Source organism: Oncorhynchus nerka, linkage group LG27, assembly GCF_034236695.1.
Source record: "Oncorhynchus nerka isolate Pitt River linkage group LG27, Oner_Uvic_2.0, whole genome shotgun sequence".
NCBI classification, from domain to species: Eukaryota; Metazoa; Chordata; class Actinopteri; order Salmoniformes; family Salmonidae; genus Oncorhynchus; species Oncorhynchus nerka.
Window position 1 is genome coordinate 64799079 of NC_088422.1, and position 20857 is coordinate 64819935.

The 20857-nt window shown below is 42.9% G+C and overlaps 1 protein-coding gene across 1 annotated transcript; it reads left to right on the forward strand.

Annotated features, from left to right (window-relative positions):
- The first annotated feature begins 910 nt into the window (after positions 1 to 910).
- On the forward strand, positions 911 to 15171 carry LOC115112135 (cadherin-5-like). Its single transcript, XM_029638962.2, has 12 exons — positions 911 to 1224; positions 4472 to 4693; positions 4823 to 5102; positions 5198 to 5314; positions 5482 to 5649; positions 5836 to 6014; positions 6442 to 6692; positions 6788 to 6921; positions 7076 to 7185; positions 7287 to 7389; positions 10885 to 11130; positions 11954 to 15171. The coding sequence occupies exons 2-12, from the start codon at positions 4472 to 4474 to the stop codon at positions 12442 to 12444; spliced, it is 2301 nt and encodes a 766-aa protein (XP_029494822.1). The 5' UTR covers positions 911 to 1224; the 3' UTR covers positions 12445 to 15171.
- The last annotated feature ends 5686 nt before the right edge of the window (positions 15172 to 20857 follow it).

Consider the following 20857-nt stretch of genomic DNA (forward strand, 5'->3'; position numbering starts at 1 on the left):
CTATATACAGAATATATCTACAGAAGAAGCAGATCCCCTCCCTTCTACCAATTACAGCTAGAACCATGACCCCTGCTGTGACAAAGGATGGTGTGATTTTCTTGTAATACAGACCCCTATAATTATAATAATGGCTGCTTTCTTTTGAGAGTCCATTACCAGAAGGAAATACCTACAAGTAGCCATCAAAGAATGATTTGAAATGTAAAGTGAGGTCAAAGCAGGTGAATAACGACAGAAGAATAGAACAGTAAGAGACATGGAGAGAGACAGGAGGTCGATTTGCTGCTCCCACTGCAGGGACGGCTACTTCATTCTAGAGCTACTTGTCTGTCTGCTGTCTGATCCACGAAAACGTTGAGAAGAGTTACGGTTGCCAAGCAGGAAAACAAACAAACAAAACTCAAATAGTCTCTCTCTCTCGCTCCCCTAAGGTATCATCCTTGGTCTTCTGTCAAATAGGCTTGCCGTCTCTTTAAGACTAATCTCACTAAACTGACTGCCTCCCTTCAGCTCTACAGGGTACAGCTCCAGTCCAATTCCCCAAATTACAGATGATGCTCAAGGGACAAGCGAGAGAGTACTGGAGAAAGCCCACTCATCTCACTTACCGACTTAGACAAGATCTCAGAGGCAGATACGCCGCCGTAGCCCTGAAAAATGCAATACCACTATGTGGGAAATCTCATGGGATTAACGTCTATAACCTGTTTATAATAAACTTTGTCCCATAGGTATGAATAATGAATCTCTTTGCTTTCTCTCCTTCTTTTTGTGTTTTCATCAAGAAGGCGAGAGCAGAAATGTAATGTTTCTCACACCGCTCTGCCCCTCCACGCACCACAGTCTGCCTGCCTCTTAACATGTGGCTGGTGCTCTCACCGCCTCCTCCAGTCACTTCAGCAGCGACGTGCGGCGCTGTGATACACGCATCGCATGCCTCCCTCTCCCCCCTCAGCCCAGGCTCTGCTCTTCAGGCTGCAATTAGGAGAGGAGAGGGACTATAACAGGAAACGTGACCAGGGGAACTGGGCTGATCTCTGTGGCCACTGTGCTGGCCTGGAAGTTCTTAGTGCTCCCCTCTGAGAAGAGAATCTGACAGGTCCACAGCCAACAGCTAACATTACTAATGCTCTTTCACCCAGGATCTACCTGTGACTTATACCTGTCTCATACGCATTGGACGAGCTAAAAAGCAGGAGTTCAGAAAATAATTAATCTCTGGTAAGTCATTCCAGTCATTTATACTGTATGAATTGTTTTGTTTCTATTGTAATTTTTGTTAGACATAACATTTTATCATTTGTGTGGACACGTATAAAATGTATGATTTAAATACCACATCGATACAGTATGTTGTATCTTGTTGTGTCTCAAACGCATATAATCTATCACCACAATGGACAACAGCGACTGATTTGATAACGTTAGCCCCGAGTGCAAGGCTGAACCCTCGAGACAATTTGATACCAGATTGACTATGTTGATGTGTGCTACACTAATACTCTGTAGCCATGAGGGAGAAATAAATCTAAAGAAATCCTGAAACAATCTGTGCATCTTGAGTTACACAGTAGTGTACAACGTATTGAGTCTTGTATTCTATGACGTAAGTGTAAGGTAACTCAACCTCAGATGTCGTTTTCCTTTCAAAAGTAGGCAAACATAGCATTGTATTAATTTACCTATACCAGATTTATGACAGTGTTAATAACATTGAATTGTTTCGATAGATCAAGATGCAGGTGCTCCAGGACTAATTGTCGAGACTTGAAATGATGACAATGAAGCCGAACATACAGCCGAACACTAGGACAGCAGTTCAACTAGTCAAATAACATCTAATGACACTGAACTAATCCTTATAGCAAATATAATGTAAAATAACTGTGGTGAAAGAGCTCGGAGAAGAGGTGTGATAGATAGACACTGTCTGTCAGACTCAGAGAATAAGTGCTGCCAGAGAGAGCCAGTGAGTCCAGTGTGATATTGGGTGGGTGAAGCAGGGCTGAGGAGACGGCTCATCAGTGACAGACGGAGTTTCCTAGAGGAGTGAGTAGGCAGACAGATTATTGGAAGCCGCTATGTGATTAAAGCTGTTTTAATCTACAGTGGGCAAACACACACACACCCACACACACATATTGTACGTCACTTAATTCTACAGTATCATCACAGTATGGAGGCTTGCTTGATAGTTGATCTTGGATAGACAGAACTCAACATAATGTGTATGCTGAGTGCTTGCCTTGATAGTACCAAATATTGCTTATTTTTCGACTAATGTTACAGTACAGTATATGATTAGAGATTGCAGGTGCATCAAGTCAGGTTGTATGACTATATCCATAAACTGATCAATTGATGTGGATACTCCATATAGCTTTGTGTGCTACTTGGGGTTGGAACAGAGCACAAATTGTCTCAGGCATACCAGCCTGTGAACTGTGAGTCATAGCCTACTAAGATGAATTCAAGCTGAATAATGTACAGCGTATTTCAAAATACAGTACGTATTCCTCTTTTTTTCTACATGATTAGCTGCATTATTGAAAACTTCAGAAAAATGTCTACATGGTCATCAAATCTGACATTTGTATAGACAGCATTTAAAATGGCACAGACGGAGAAATTGACTTTCAGTTATCATTGAATGGCATTCAAATGAAAGGTCAATGGACTCGCATTGAGGAGAACAAGAAACTGATATTCTGGATATAAGCTTGCCTGTCATTTAAGAGTTAAAATGGGATTGATCCATTTGAACTAGGTATAGCTCAGGCCCTGAATGAAATACTTGACCATTGACCGATAGCATCCTACCTAAACCAACTAATTTAACACATTGTTTAAAATCCCATTGTTGTCTCCTTAACTCTCGCTACTGCTCAAGAAAATTGTCAGAGAAAGAGAGAGCCAGAGCGACTGAGAGAGGGGGGGGGAGAAAGAGAGAGGGGGAAGAAGACGGGGGCAGAAATTGAATTGCAGGAAGGGTGTGAGGCCACAGTAGCATTAGCTTAATGATGACCCTTCATTAGAAATGGGAATGTTATTTCCCAAAGGCATTGTGTTTACACTTCCTCTCCTTGATAAAAGACCAGACATCATGACCTCACTGGGAGGACTCACTGTAAGTACCCAGTAACAGAACAAGGAGATATTTAAAAAATGCAATTTTGGACATAATGGGCCTTCCATGACTACTAAGACAGCTGCAAACAGTGACGATTGAGGATGTCTATCTCTAAAGTGCCTGGAGTTGAAAAAAGTTCTCTCTCCTTTAGGGGATAAACTTCAGGGCGTGGCAGGAAGGACATTGAATGACGCACAGTTAACACATACGATTAGGAGTAACAAAACAACCATATATAGGAAAGTTTGTTTGACTCTTTACATTACAGCACAGAGTCAATGTTTTCCAATATTTTATTTTTCTCCCCAATTTCATGGTATCCAATTGGTAGATACAGTCTTGTCTCATTGCTGCAACTCCCGTACGGACTCGGGACAGGCGAAGGTCGAGAGCCGTGCGTCCTCCGAAACACAATCCAACCAAGCCGCACTGCTTCTTGACACAATGCCCGCTTAACTCGGAAGCCAGCCGCACCAATGTGTCAGAGGAAACACCGTACACCTGGCACGTTGTCTGCGTGCACTGCGCTCGACCAGCCACAGGAGTCGCTAGTGCGCGATGGGACAAGGACATCCCTGCCGGCCAAACCCTCCCCTAACCCAGATGACGCTGGGCCAATTTCTCACCGCCCCATGGGTCTTCCGGTCACGGCCAGCTGCGACAGAGCTTGGACTCGAACCCAGAATCTCTAGTGGCACAGCTAACACTGCGATGCAGTGCCTTTAGACCACTGCGCCACTTGGGTGGCCCAACAAACAATTTGTTCTGATATATAGCTGAACACAAGATTCAATAAGATATGGAACAACAAAACGTGATAAGATATTTACCTGCCAAGTTCATTACCTCAAAGGCCAAGATAAGCCTATTGTCAGTGTGGAGAATATAAGATACTTTCTTATCTGTGCTACATGGGGTTGTAATGAAAGTAATTTGATTGTAGTAGTTTTTAGAATATGATATTAAGCTATTTGGGAACATTTATGAACCATAATCCCCCTCATCTTAATATCCACTGCTTAAGGGCTGGCAACAATAAGAGTGGAATAATCCAGATGAAGGATATTATCTGGGATGGACTGCTTTCATGCTTAGCTATCCTCTTGGCCACAAAGAAAGTGTCCATTAAAGAAAGTGTCCATTCAACTTTTCTAGCGGAAAACTCCCAAAAGTGCCAACCCTGCCCACTGGGCATGCCAGTCAAGCTTAATTAAACGCACCTGAAGTAATAGCTAAGCAATTTAAAGAAGACAAATATTTTTTGAGCTAGTAGTGTTGCCTGAGGTGTGAGTGGTCTCAATGGCCCAAATTAAATTCTCTGCTTCTCCCTTCCTTCAGATGATGAGACAGTCTGCATGGAGGCAGATGACGGCACCAGAGCTGTGGATGGGTCTCTTTGCCTTGGCCCTGACCCTCAGTCTAACCATGGCTGAACATATGGATCAGAGGCCAGCACTCCAAACCAGCCCAGTTCTCCACAGGCACAAGAGAGAGTGGTTGTGGAACAACCTTTACGTGGAGGAGGAAAGGCCAACCTACTTCCAATACTATCTTGGAAAGGTATGTCATTGTTTTACCTTGGAGGCTCAGGTAGAAAGCCAGAGAGTTGAATGAGGATATACAGTAATGATATATCTGATAGATCAGAATGTCTTATCTTAACATTGTCATCTGTTTTTCTATTTGTAGTTAAAGTCAACGAAGTCTGGTGACAGGACACACTATGTCATTGAGGGAGAAGGTGCCAACACAATCTTCAAAGTGGATGAAAAAGGAGACATCTTTGTCACTGAACGATTGGATCGAGAGGTGAAAAGCAAATACCATCTAAGTGCAAAGCTGGTTGATGCCAGCAACAAATTGGTGGAGAAAGTGGAAGACTTTGTGATCCTGGTTACTGACATCAATGACAATGATCCAGTGTTTACTAAATCGTTCAACGCTTCTATCAAAGAGAGATCCAAAAGAGGTACAGGAGATCAAATCCTAAACACAGGGATGGTTATGCTGGATATTAAAGAATGCTTTTGCTAAATCACTTCTCTTTATTTCTTCCCTGTGTAGGAACTAAAGTGATAGAAGTCACTGCCACTGATGCAGATGATCCAACGACTGCAAATGGAGAACTTGATTACAAATTATTAGAGGGGGGAGATTTCTTCAATATAGACAGCACAACGGGTAGGAGATGTTCATTCATTCGAACTCATACGTCATAAAGTCCATTGTATCTTCATCTCTTTTCAATATTCTTTCCTAAAAACACCATATTCATTTACTGTTGTATTCATGCCTCTGAAGATGCACGAGTCATGAATCAAAGACTAAATGAATGTTCTTCATTTCAGGGATTATCACCACCAAATATGAGAACCTGGACCGTGAGACCCAGAGTAGCTATGTGGTTGTGGTTCAAGCCCAGGATCTGAGAGGAATTAAACAAGGGGGCACCGCCACCACCTCTGTCAGCATCGCAGTCAGCGACATCAATGATAACATAGCCACATTTACCAAAAGTAAGGGCAAAAAAGAACATCCCTGACAGCTATACAGTTAAAGCACATTGACAGTTATTGGTCTTATAGGAGATAAACCTAAATATGAATGATTGTTACTGAATTCCTTGTAGCAAATTTGGGATTATTCCATAATGTTGTCCCTCAGAAGCTTCTCTTACTAACACGTAGTGTCTTTTTCCCTAGGTTCCTATGTATTTAGAGTGAAAGAGGACATGAAGCGGGGACAGAGAATAGACACCATGGTCCTGGAGGACAGAGATGAGATCCAGAATAAAGACCCCATCTTCACCATAGCACCTTCATCTGACATTTTTGAAATGGAGCGCAGTCAGATCAAAGACGGCAACCTCATGCTGAAAAAGGTATTTCACTCATCCTAAACTGTTTACTTTTTTTTATCACAAAAAAAACGATCCACATTTTTGTCTCTATAGTGCAACCAGGTTTAATGCTTTCCTAATCTGTCCTAAACTCTACTGTAGATATGAGCATTACCGCATGACACATAACACTAAACTATAGCAGTAGCAGAGACTAAAGAAATAAGACCATGCGCTCTTTGAAGCACATATGAAAATGAATGTCCTTGAAAGACTCCTTGAAGACCATTATTAAGTAATGAAAATTAAACTACTTAAAGTATTCTGCGAAAAAAAAAAGTATCAGTACAGCCTGTACATTATAGATAACGATGTAGGGAATATGTATGAGAGTGACACATTTGCTGAAGATTATACATATAGTACATGTACTGAGTATTTTCCTTAAAGTTCCTTAACTACTTTTCAGGGACTGGATTATGAAACCAAGAGCAGCTACACATTCTTTGTGCACGTGAGGGAGAACCACTTGCAGTCCCCTGCGGATAATAAGGACAATCCTTTGATCAAGGCCCAGGTGACCATCCAGGTGCTAGATGTTGATGAGCAGCCAGAATTCAGCAAGAGCATCTACAACTTTAATGTCATAGAGGAAATGATGGTCAATAATATTGGAGTCGTTTCAGCCAGAGATCCTGATCAAGCCAACAAGGCCATACGGTACTCCAACACATTCACATGTTACTGATGCTAGAATTAACAGCACTTCTTTTCTGAGAGGTGATTTCCACAATATTTCAATGTGCCCTCTACAGGTATTCCATTGAGGACAAGGACAGTCCCATTGGTATCAACCCCATAACTGGACAACTTTTCACAGTGAGGAAGCTGGATCGGGAGTTAGTAGCCAATCACATGTTCCAGGTTAAAGCTAAGGAGGAACCAAATGGTATGACATTAGCCATCATCTTTAATCTTATTAACAGCAAATACACATTTATTGCGTGAAATGTAATTCATGTCCAAAACATTTTTTATCTTAATAACTAGTATGGTTTAGGTATTTCCCAATATTAAAATAACGTTTCACATCTCCTCTTCAGGACTGGAATCTTTTGTGAACGTCAACATACTGGTCATTGATATTAATGACAACAAACCAGAGCTGTCCATTGAAGAGATATTTGTTTGTGAAAATGATATGGCTGGAACGGTAGGATTTTTTCCAGAGTTAGACGTCATCTAAGCCATCAATCATTAAACTTTTCTGAAACTTGCATTAAGTCTTTATTTAAATGTATTCCCCTCACACAGGTGATTGGGACCATAAGTGCCACAGACAAAGATGATCATTTGCCCGCATTCAGCTTCACGTTGGTGAAGCCGAACGGCAACTTTTCAGTCATCGATAACAACGGTGAGAGAACTGATCATTTCTATGCATGAACATGTGACAAGTGGCACCTTTATTATGGCACCTTAAGCTGTGCAGGCAGACACATTCTACTAATGTTAAGCTGTTGGTTGGTGTGAGGGGCGGTGAGGTGGGTATAACAGGGACAATTTGGAGGTGAATGGCTGGTTCAGATATGTGCTCAGTATAGCACTGTGCTCCCCAGTGGTCGAGGAATCAGCCTGGGCAGCGCTCCGTTCTAAAACTATCTGACGTCTGAACGTTCTCCATCTAGTCGGGTGGAAACGAGAACAGCAACAAACCGCTGAGAGCCCCTGAAATATTCATGATGTACAAGCTCTTTAAAACCAGCAGCCCTTCATTACATATTTGGAGAGCAACAGTGACGGCCTCAGAGACACTCTGGCTGGGGAACATTTTCAGTGCAGCGCTGGGGTGGCTTGGTCCAGTCTGTGCTGCCTCGTTGGCTGCACTGCATAATGAACTGATGTGACATTTCACCATGTAATGATCAGCCAGGAACACAGAACACTGGTAGTAGGCTGCACATTAGCCCAGTGCAACTAGAGAGAAGGTCATAGCAGCGGAAGACCAGAAGAACAGTGAGAATTTGTTCTTACATTAGTGATGACGTGCATGTCAAGGCCATATCTCTAGCTTTGATGTACTGTATACACTACAGTACATCCTTCATAGGTTATATACTGTAACTCTACTAAAATGATGCCAACCAAATTGAACATATAAAATGAGCATGCTCAGTTTCTATCAACATATACTGGCACCTAAAGCTCATGGAGATAATCATGTCTAATCTACATGGGACTAACCATGTGGAAAAGCCTAATGTTTCACTTACACATAAACCCTCAGATTCAACTGCTTATTAGACCTATATCTATCCTGCCCTGCCTTTCTAAAGTCCTTCACTACATATTCATCGCCAGACCCACTGGCTCCAAGTCATCTATAAGTCCTTGCTAGGTAAAGCTCCGCCTTATTTCAGCTCACTGGTCACGATAACAACACCCACCCACCTGTAGCATGCACTCCAGCAGGTATATCTCACTGGTCATCCCCAAAGCCAACACTTCCTTTGGCTGTCTTTCCTTCCAGTTCTCTGCTGCCAATGACTGGAAAGAATTGCAAAAATCATTGAAGTTGGAGACTTATATATCTCCCTCACTAACTTTAAACATCAGCTATCTGAGCAGCTAACCGATTGCTGCAGCTGTACACAGCCCATCGGTAAATAGCCCATCTGTCACGGTCATTTAGAGATGGATTGGACCACGGTGCAGCGTGGTAGGCATACATCTAGCCTCGGTGGTGGCTCCGGTTTGGGACGTAGGGCGTGACAGTACCCCCCCCCAAAGGTGCAGACCCGGCCGCAAAACCTGACTCCATGGGGGAGGGTCCGGGTGGGCATCTAACCTCGGTGGCGGCTCTGGTTCAGGACTCCGGACCGTAGATCGTCGCAGGGGACTCCGGATCGTAGATCGTCACCTGAGGCTCCGGACCGTAGATCGTCACCGGAGGCTCCGGACCGCAGAACGTCACCGGAGGCTCCGGACTGCAGACTGTCGCCGGAGACTTTGGACTGCAGACCGTCGCTGGAGACTCTGGACCTTGGATAGTCTCTGGAGACTCCGGGCCATGTGTCGTCACTGGAGGTTTCGGGCCATGGATCGTCACTGGAGGCTCCGGGCCATAGATCTTCACTGGAGGCTCCGGGCCATGGATCATCACTGTAGGCTCCGGGTCATAGATCATCACTGGAGGCTTCGTGCCATGGATCATCATTGGAGGCTCCGGGCCATGGATCATCACTGGAGGCTTCGTGCGTGGAGCAGGCACAGGACGTACCAGGCTGGAGACACGCACTGGAGGCCGGGTGCATGGAGCTGGCACACGATATACTGGGCGGTGGAGGCGCACTGGAGGTCTGGAACGTAGAGCTGGCACAACCCGTCCTGGCTGGATGCTCATTTTAGCCCGGCAAGTGCGGGGCACTGGCACAGGACGCACTGGGCTGTGAAGGCGCACTGGCGACACAGTGCGTAGAGCCGGCACAGGATATCCTGGACCGAGGAGGCGTACTGGAGACCAGGAGCGCTGAGCCGGCACAACCCGTCCTGGCTGTATGCTCACGTTCGCATGGCAAGTGCGGGGAGCTGGCACCGAGCACACTGGGCTGTGAATGTGCACTGGAGACACCGTGCATATCACTGCATAACATGGTGCCTGAACGGTCACACGCTCCTTAAAGTGAGTGCGGGGAGTTGGCTCTGGTCTGAAACCTGGCACCGCCAACAACCCCATGTGCCCCCCAAAACATTTTTTGGGGCCTGCCTCTCGTGCTTCCTTCGTGGTCGCGAACCCCGGTGTCGTCATTGTTCCTCCCTCGCTGCCTTCGTCTGCTCCCATGGAGGGCGATCACTTCCGGCCTGGATCTCCTCCCACGTCCAGGATCCCTTACCATCCAAGATATCCTTCCATGTCCAGGATGTCTGCTCCTCCTGGCCATGCTGCTTGGTCCGTTTGTGGTGGAATCTTCTGTCACGATCGTTTAGAGATGGATTGGACCAAGGTGCAGCGTCGTAGGCGTACATTTGACTTTTATTAAAATGACACCGAAAAAAAACTAAATACAAAAAGCAAGATGCAGCGTGGTATGTTTCCATCCTTTTATTTGGAAGAGAAACTCAAAGAACAAAAACAATAAAGCAAAAAAATGAAAAGTAAAGCTACATGCAGTGCAGAAAGCAACTACACACAAACAAGATCCCACAAACTAAAGGTGGAAAAAAGGCTGCCTAAGTATGATCCCCAATCGGAGACAACGAGACAGCTGCATCTGATTGGGAACCATACCCGGCCAACAAAGAAATAGAAAAACTAGAATGCCCACCCAAATCACACCCGACCTAACCAAATGGAGAAATAAAAAGGCTCTCTAAGGTCAGGGCGTGACACCATCCAATCTACCTACCTCATCCCCATATTGTTTTTATTTACTTTTTTGCTCTTTTGCACACCAGTATTTCTACATCATCATCATCTGCACATCTATCACTCCCGTGTTAATGTGCTAAATTGTAATTACTTCGCTACTATGGCCTATTTATTGCCTTACCTCCTCACGCCATTTGCACATACTGTATATAGACTTTTTTTTCTATTGTGTCATTGACTGTATGTTTGTTTATTCCATGGGTAACTCCGTGTTGTTGTTTGTGTCGCACTGCTTTGCTTTATCTTGGCCAGGTCGCAGTTGTAAATGAGTACTTGTTCTCAACTGGCCTACCTGGTTGAATAAAGGTGAAATAAAAATACATTTTAAAAAATGAGGTAGATGCAAAAGTTTGCACCTAAGTAAATTGTAGCTAAGATCATTCCACCATTGGAACCAATGCTATGAAGACCCATGTAATGTATAAAAATCTAACCATGGCAAACCTCTAATAACTAACATTGTTTTATGTCCGCCTCTCCTAGACAACACATCTAACATAGTGCTGAAACATGGAGGCTTCAGCCTGGAGGACTCCAGGGATTATGTAATAGAAATTGGGATCAGCGATGGAGGCAGGCCTCCCATGAGCAGCATCACCTCTCTGCCTATCAAAGTGTGCAGGTGTGACAACAAGAGGATCCACACCCAGTGCAAAGCAGCCCAACTCAAAATGGGTGTCAGTGTCCACGCCCTTATTGTTATACTGGTGTGCATCCTCACTATTCTGGGTGAGTCAATCTCTCCTCTACAATATACAGCCATCTCTATTTTAACTGGCATTCTACCACACCGCTGTCCCTGATTAAGACATGTTGTAAAATAGAGAAATCGTCTAAGAACTAAAAAAACAGAGATCATTAAACAAGGTACTTCAGCTCAAGGTGTTCTTGGGTAAAATCAAGATGTATTTACGCCACAAGGACAAGGATATGTTTTATTAACGATAAAAGTGAACAATCTACATGATGGGGGATGTGCAACTAATTTCAATCTATTGTTTGTTTATTTTTTGGGGCAAAGTTGAAGAGTTTTACCTCAGTATCTGATTGGATAAATAATATTCAAAAATGCAGGACAAGAGAAGTAAATAGTGGAAGGAACAGGAAGCAGTGAGCTGAATATTCTCTTTGATAATTTCTCTGCTGTCTTGGGAGAAAGCCATTTGTCATATTAGATGAGCCATGTGCCAGAGATGTTTTATCAAAAGCTCATATTGGAAGCAGAGAGCAATCGCACTGCTGCAGTAGGCTTCTACAAAAGCAGATAATGTGGGAAAAACATGAGAAGAATGGGAAGGCTAATGAGAAGATGATCAGTTATTCGGCTGTCTTGTTTCCAAAGACACAGAATGAAGTGATAATTAACTATTAAACATTGAAGTCATTATCATACGAATCCCAAAGAAATATACTGGAGACCCATTCGACAAAATATTTTCTCACACCCGATTTAATTTGCCTCATGAAATATATATATATATATTTTTCAGTACTTATTAAAACCCCAAACTGTGTGACATGGATATTAAACATGTTTTCTTCCTCGTTCCAGTCATAGTGATCCTGATCGCTATGAGAAAACGTCACCAGAAGGATGCCCTGGTCACTCTGGGTAAGAGTGAGATCCACGAGCAGCTAGTGACGTACGACGAGGAGGGCGGTGGGGAGATGGACACCAACGGCTACGACGTGTCCATCCTGACTTCAGCTCGGAATGACGGCAGCATGAGCATGAGGCAGGGCCCCAGCCTTTACGCCATGGTGAAGAAACCGCCAACCGCGTGCAAGGGAGACATGGCCGTGATGATCGAGGTGAAGAAAGACGAGGCTGACCATGACAGGGATGAGATCCCCTACGATACCCTGCACATCTATGGCTACGAGGGGCCAGAGTCCCTGGCTGGTAGCCTCAGTTCCCTGGATAGTTCCTCCACTGGCTCTAACCTTGACTATGACTTCTTAAACGACTGGGGCCCTCGCTTCAGAACCCTGGCTGAGCTCTACGGGGTGGATGGGTCTGAGGGAAGTGACTCCCCGTATTGAGCACACTGAGCCTAAAGACCAGCAGGCAGGATGTCTCTCAGCTCTCTCAGCTCTTCCTTTGACTAAAAGCACATCGGGATTAACTTCTTCCACTAATCCGTCCAATCATAGCACACTATGATAGGGTCCACTCAAGCGTGTGCCAATTTTAAGTAATTCTCTCTTCTTCTCATTCTTTTTCCTCTTCTTCTACCTCTTGTTCCTCCTACTCTTACTTCTCCTTTTTCCACTCTTTTCCCTTGTTATTATTATTATTCTATTATTATTTTAAAGAAATAGTGCTTTTATTTCCTTTTCTTTCATTTTATTTGTTTCTGTCACGTGCATATGACGACAAAGGGAAATAGATTTGGTGTAAAGAAAACCGTTAACATTCCACAACTGTGCTTCATTTATTTGTTTTACATTTATTTGAGGTTTCAGAGGAGATTAAGAAAATGTTTGATTTTTTGTCCGATTACTCTTACAGAAATCTGTATTCCTTCATTTTGATTGATTGTGTTTTTTTATGGTTGACTAAACCAACTGTAGCTATGTAGAGAGGGTGGGTCATTCAGTGAGTCACAGTGGCAGTTGTCTTTCAGACAGAATTACCCTTCTCACCAAGAGCTACTATTGTCCAGGGAGCCCGGCAGGAAACAATGATAACAGAAGCTCTGAAATAATTAAAGTCTTTCCCCGTGTATTTGACAGGACTCATCCAACACATCAATTGTTGTGGATAAAGTCCAAGTCTCTGAGGTCCACTGTAACAAAAGTATTACAACCAACTCAGGAAATGTGAAGTAGCTCAATAGTCCTTTGGATGACCACAAAGTTATCTGAATAACTTTAACCTTTCATCCTAGAGCTACTGCTTCAACATTCCGCTTCAACATACTGCTTCAACATACTGCTTCAATATTCTTCTTCAACAACTGCTTCAACATACTGCTTCAACATATTGCTTCAACATACTGCTTCAACATACTGCTTCAACATACTGCTTCAACATATTGCTTCAACATACTGCTTCAACATACTGCTTCAACATACTGCTTCAACATACTGCTTCAATATTCTTCTTCAACAACTGCTTCAACATACTGCTTCAACATATTGCTTCAACATACTGCTTCAACATACTGCTTCAATATTCTTCTTCAACAACTGCTTCAACATATTGCTTCAACATATTGCTTCAACATATTGCTTCAACATACTGCTTCAACATACTGCTTCAACATATTTCTTCAACATACTGCTTCAACATACTGCTTCAACATATTGCTTCAACATACTGCTTCAACACATTGCTTCAACATACTGCTTCAACATACTGCTTCAATATTCTTCTTCAACATATTGCTTCAACATACTACTTCAACATACTGCTTCAATATTCTTCTTTAACATACTTCTTCAACATACTGCTTCAACATACTGCTTTAACATACTGCTTCAATATTCTACTTCAACATAGTGCTTCTGCTCCATTTGCTGAAACAGCTTAAAATAATGAGGGCAATCTACACAAGATCAAGTTTATCATTATCATTAAGTTTATATATTGTCCTTCTTGACTGAAGACATAGCAAAAAGAGAGCAAAGGTTTACCCCTGCTTTCATTATATTCCATTTGATTTAGAATGTGGACTGTTTGTTGTATACTGAAGCTTTGCCTACATGGGACCACTTCTCATAAACCATGGATACAATATGTGGAAGCCATCTTACCACTTCCCTGTCTGGATCATATACATGGAGAGCTGGACCCCCATCCTTTTTAAACACCAGAGTCCGCCCCTACACATTACCCAAACAAAACACTGGAATCTGCTTCCTGCACATATGTGTGTGAGGAAGCACTCTTCCTGTCCCGTTATCTTTTAAAGTAAAGCAACACATTGCGTCCCGTTTTCCTGTTTTCCTGCCTGGGAAAAACCTCTGGAGAGGGCAAAATAGATATAGAACAATGTAAGAGCCATGATGGCTTTAACAACAAGCAACATTTAATTTCTGTGTTGACCATCTACCAAAGATCAGTATGGTGAAACCTCGGCATACAATAGATGCCACTGGTAAACTGTGCTGTAATGTTGTGTCTCTAGTACTCCATTTCTATATAACATACCTGATCTACTTCGTTCCGTGCTATTAATGATCATTGTATGCGCACAACTCTATTCTATTTCACAAGCTCTTACTGTTAGTGGTGCTCTTCTGTAAACCTTACGGCAATAAGTAACTTGGCAATACGGGATCCATGTTATCGAGATTGTGAGTACTGGAAATATAGTTGTCTACACTGTATATAGAAACGTGCCTGAATATTGATACTGGCCTCACTTCCTTTTGCGTTTTTTCAAAATTATTTTACTTGACATTGGTCTTTGTCTGCTGAGTGTAAGTGTAAAATATGTCGTTTTTTTTTTTACACTTGTAGTTTAATTGATGTGTAATTGTGCATTGATTGATGCTGTATGTGTGTGTGAGTCTACCTGTGTAAATACACTTCAGTGGGTGTCAGTATTGGGCACCAAAAGAAGAAGAGAAAACATTCAAATGCATTCCTTTTGTATGCAGCTAGGTCATTCTGTAGGAGAGCAATATGTGCCTTGGATTATGATCATTCTCTCGATGGTGAACACAATATTTTCTATGGTTTGTATCGTGTAAAACAACAACTTTTTATTTAGTACCAATTTTGTATGTGTAAAATAAACGTAGCACTCAAAAGTCCAAAAAGTGAGCTTTATTGTTTAAAAAAAATGCAAGAAGGAATAGAATAATATTATACTAAATGGAATTGAACTGACTAGTTTAGCATAGCATAGCTTTGATACTTGGTACAAACCATGGTCCGTTCTACGTTTTGGTTTCTGTGTTTTTCTGTAAGATGAAGAACAGTATCATACTGCCTTTATAGCCATCTAAGTTGGCCTCTTGTAATTGTAAAGTCATTATTGTATGGGAGGGTTATCTTTAGGTGAGGTTCAGTCTTCAGATCCAACAGCAGCTACAGTCCCTGAGGTCTAGAAAGTATATGGGAGGACTGGGTGTGTGTGTGTGAGATTGCAAAGATAACAGAGAGACTAGGGAAAATAACTCAGTGATGTCATGCCTCAAACCCCCGGGACTAAAAAAAAAACAGCCAGCAGGGAACTTCCTGAAGCTTCACATGTCCTCACATTTTTTTAAAGGCCCAGGAAAGTGTTGGGCCTCTCAGGACCTCTGATATATGGTGAGTGCCACTGTGCATTTGGGCCTTATGAGTCATTGTTACAAGACTGAGAAAGCTTTGTGCTTAAAATACTTTGATTCGTTACAGTTGGGATCTGTATCATGGACCGGAAGACGATAACGAAGGTCTTCCTTGGAGTCTTCAAGAAATATTGCATCACATTTTCCAACGTTCAGCAACCAAGTGTCCCTTTACTATCCTCATTTACACTGTGAACTGAGGATTGTGAACCTTGAGCAAAAATCTCTTCATTTACAGCACAGGAAGTCCAAAGGGGCAAATTAGAGGGAAAATGTGTAATTTTGAATGTTTGAAGAGGCCACAATTTGGCAAAAAAAAACTATTAGTTAGTTACACTCAGCTATGGGTCAGTTTCGGCTCCCGAGTGGCGCAGCAGTCCAAGGCACTGCATCTCAGTGCAAAAGGAGTCACTACAGTCCCTGGTTCAAATCCAGGCTGTATCACATCCAGCCGTGATTGGGAGTGCCATAGGGCGGCGCACTATTGGCCCAGTGTCATATGGGTTTGGCCGGGATAGGCCATCATTGAAAATAAGGATTTGTTCTTAACTGACTCACGTAGTTTAAAAAAAAGTAAAATAAAAAATAAATATGTTTCAACAGTGCTGAACTGAATAACTGGCAGACAGGTGTAGTATGCCCAAGTGAACACTAGGGGACAGTAAAATGTTGCAGTGCAGGAGGTAACATTTTAGATCAATGGCAATGCTTTCACAGAGAATAGATTTACTCTCTCTATTGTCAGTGGAGGAAAATGTTGCTTTTTAGCCTGACATCGTTTCAGTGTTTGCCGTCCAACATAAAAACATACACAACTCAAATTCTAAACAAACTAATTCCGAGACATGCTGGAACTATGTCGTGCCTAAATCATAGAACAATGATGAGCCACTGCCTTCAAACAGTCAATAATAACAAAAGCCAGGACAATGTGATAAAATCTCTCAGGGGATATACCTTTTCCTGTCCAGTCCATACAGCTACGGAATGCAATAATACAGAGTTAGTTACGGTACGTGACCACGCTGCCCATTCATACCCACAGACTATCTAACCACTCCACCTGTTTCCTACACCTCAGACAACCTTTCTGTGTTTGCTGCCTAGCAGACACAAAGATAAATACAACAGCTGGGAATGAATGGCCTGTTACTGAGGGAAGCAGCCAGGGCACCAATACACATACACGCGCACACACACGCGCGCACACACACACGCGCACACACACAATGACAACGAGATAAAAACACAATTTAATGCTAAATGTAATTATCTATCCCTATATTCATGGTTTTAATAGTTATGTTGTTTTGGGGGTATTTTGTGCTACGGAGGAATGAGGATAAAGGAACCCAGGTCTTCTTCTCATTGTCACTACAACTACATAGATAAACATGGCTGAGGAAATATCCAATATGGCAGTCCCATTTGTACATGTCTGCATTGTTTTAAATAGACAGCTGGATGGCTTAAATTATCCCTCTTCTAATTACCCCTGCAAGACAAATTCCTCACTTAGGAGCGCGTGCAACATAAACACACTGACACTGCTGTGGTTCCTGTCGGATTAATGAGACAGGGGTATCCATTATTAACTATCAGGCCACGACAGCATCAGCACCTCTAAATTTGTTGTCACGTCAGCAACACCCCGGGGCCAACGCCCATCCGCCCGACCCGCGCCCCAGCCCTTTGGATTGACAGATCAAACAGACACAGTGTGAACTGAGATGACACCAGCATCTGATCTGGAGATGTGGAGACAATCACCTGAGGGAAGAAGCCCTAGTACTGCCATACATGGTTGTTTCAGCCTCAGTGGACTAAAGGAGTTCTAATGGCTGAGATGAGGAACTAGGGGGAGTAATGGAGAAGTCCCATTACCCAATAAACACCACCAGGGGGCAATGGACTAGCTAGACCCCAAGACCATAGCCCATTCATACATACTGTAATGTATACACCACGGTCTATGCATCACAGCATACATCACTATGAATCATTCATCTTGTCCTTTATTTATCCAGCTAGTTGCAACTAGTTCCACAATACTCATGTGCTCCAGTGGTGCCCCAATTTAATAATATCAATAATAATACATTTGTAGAGCGCATTGACCCATGGTCAATTAGCAGATTTCAATACCTACCGGGATTGAGGTTGGTAGAGATACTCGAACAAAGATACAATGGTTCTTCCTCTGTTTTTAGGCAACTCGAATTGAATGCACTGTATGTATGCGCAGATCTTCAGTCCATTTGCAGCATCTTACATTTCCTGCTGGGTGTAACATAATGAAGCTGGATTGGATGGGATCTAAAATGACTGCGCATACATACAGTGCATTCGGAAAGTATTCAGACCCCTTGACTTTTTCCATTTTTTGTTACATTACAGCCTTTTTCTAAAATTGATTAAATTGTTTGTTTCTGTCATCAATCTACACAAAATACCCCTTAATGATGAAGCAAAATGTATAAAATAAAATAAACTGAAATATAACATTTACATAAGTATTCAGACCCTTTACTCAACACCTTGTTGAGGCACCTTTGACAGCAATTATAGCCTCAAGTCTTCTTGGGTATGACGCTACAAGCTTGGCACACCTGTATTTGGGGAGTTTTTCCCATTGTTATCTGCAGATCCTCTCAAGCTCTGTCAGGTTGGATGGGGAGTGTCACTGCACAGCTATTTTCAGGTCTCTCCAGAGATGTTTGATCGGGTTCAAGTCCGGCTGGGCCACTCAAGGACATTCAAAGACTTGTCCCGAAGCCACTATTCATTGTCTTGGCTGTGTGCTTAGGGTTGTTGTCCTGTTGGAAAGTGAACCTTCGCCCCAGTCTGAGGTCCTGAGCACTCTGGAGCAGGTTTAAATCAAGAATCTCTCTGTACTTAACTCCGTTCATCTTTCCCTCAATCCTGACTAGTCGCTGAATAACATCCCCACAGCATGTTGCTGTCACCACCATACCTCACCGTAGGGATGGTGCCAGGTTTCCTCCAGATGTGACGCTTTGCATTCAGGCCAAAGAGTTTCATCTTGGATTCATCAGACCAGAGAATCTTGTTTCTCATGGTCTGAGATTCCTTTAGGTGCCTTTTGGCAAACTTCAAGCAGGCTGTTATGTGCCTTTTACTGAGGAATGGCTTCCGTCTGGCCACTCTACCATAAAGGCCTGATCGGTGGAATGCTGTAGAGATGGTTGTCCTTCTGGATGTTTCTCCCATCTCCACAGAGGAAGTCTGGAGCTCTGTCTGAGTAACCATCAGGCCCTTCTCCCCCAATTGCTCAGTTTGGCCTCGCGGCCAGCTCTAGGAAGAGTCTTGGTGGTTCCAAACTTCTTTAATTTAAGAATGATGGAGGCCACTGTGTACTTGGGACCTTCAATGCTGCAGAATTGTTGACGTATCCTTCCCCAGATCTGTGCTTCAACTCAATCCTGTCTCAGAGCTCTACGGACAATTCCTTCGACCTCATGGTTTGGTTTTTGCTCTGACATGCACTGTCAACTGTGGGGCTTCATATAGACAGGTGTGTGCCTTTCCAAATAATGTCCAATCAATTGAATTTACCACAGGTGGACTCCAACCAAGTTGTAGAAACATCTCAAGGATGATCAATGGAAAAAAGATGCACCTGAGCTCAATTTCAAGTCTCATAACAAAGGGTCTGAATACTTATGTAAATACATTTGTAAAAACCTGTTTTCACTTTGTCATTATGGGGTATTGCATTATTTTAGAATAAGGCTGTAGCGTAACAAATGTGGAAAAAATCAAGGGGTCTGAATACTTTCCGAATGCACTGTACATGCTGAAGCCATCCCATGTGCATGCATATGTCATCTGTCTCGATTTATTTAAGGGCTAGCCCTTCCTTACATAACGTTACATGCTTGCAAATGGCTCCTGATTAGAATTGATTTGATTTCATCTCTCCAAGGAGGAGGAGGTGGACTGAAGCAAAATGACAAGTGAAGGTCATGCAAGCGAAGGAATTTTGTTCCCTTGTTACATCCTCTCTTTGTTTCAGATTTGATCTCCCTCCTTATCCCACATCCTCTCACGCGAAACATATTATGCTCATCTTTCATCCACAACACAACAATGTTACTTAGACAACGCTATTCATTTTTACTTTTTAACCTTTATTTAACTAGGCAAGTCAGTTAAGAACAAATTCTTATTTCAATGACAGCCTAGGAACAGTGGGTTAACTGCCTTGTTCAGGGGCAGAACGACAGATTTTTACCTTGTCAGCTCTGGGATTCAATCTTGCAACCTTCCGGTTATTAGTCCAACGCTTTAATCACTAGGCTACCTGCCGTCTTTCAAATGACGATAGAGCTTTTCCATATTGGATGGCAGTCCTACATGGGAAGGAGTGTAACATAAACTTTCCTCCCTCTCGCCAACCGGAATGTATCTTCCACCTCAATGCCTTCCCAGAGTGCAATCAGATGGCCTCCTGTTTTCTAGTCTTTCACCTTCTCCTTACTCACACAGACTCTCAAATAGTGTACACATACAGTGCTAAGACACACATACTCTGTCATCCAAATGTACCAAATCTCCCATATTACTACTAAGAAATAAATCCTCTGCCTCAAAAATCTTATTTATTCTCCCTCCCACACACACAGTAAAATCCCTCCTGTACTTTGTATAATTTTCCACATACAAAGTTAACAATGTGATGTGGTGACTGAACAGAGATTACAGATCAGATGGCCTGTGTGTGCCTTGAGCAGTCTGTGTCCTACCTGTCTCTCTCACGTGTCACTCCATATGGCGTCTGTCCACATCAGCAGCAGTCCAGCTCCAGGGAGGGCAGGGCATGTCATCGCTAGCCATACTCCTCTCACCATATGGCCCCAGCTCTGAGTCTCTGGGGAGGAAAGAGAGAGTGTGTCTGATTCCAAAAGCTAAATCAAAATCTTTCTGTGTTATGTAAACTGCCGTTGTGGAAAGGTCCCATGGTACGGACCCCTGTAGAACATAGCCTTCATAGTGGGATTAATAAATATGAAGACTGTATGCTATAGGTTATTCCGCTGTCCTGGCTAAGGGATAACAATGTCCTGATATGACTGTCAGAGAACAGGCATCTGAGTTTATGGCGCTGAAATCTGACTAATCCTTCACTTTGTCTGATTTAAAGGGACCT

Excerpts from the sequence above, each read along its gene's own strand:
- LOC115112135 (XM_029638962.2), top strand. The coding sequence starts at position 4,472 with ATGATGAGACAGTCTGCATGGAGGCAGATGACGGCACCAGAGCTGTGG. Across the intron at positions 6,015-6,441 it reads GCAACCTCATGCTGAAAAAG|GGACTGGATTATGAAACCAA; the intron begins GTATTTCACTCA and ends ACTACTTTTCAG. Across the intron at positions 6,922-7,075 it reads AGCTAAGGAGGAACCAAATG|GACTGGAATCTTTTGTGAAC; the intron begins GTATGACATTAG and ends TCTCCTCTTCAG.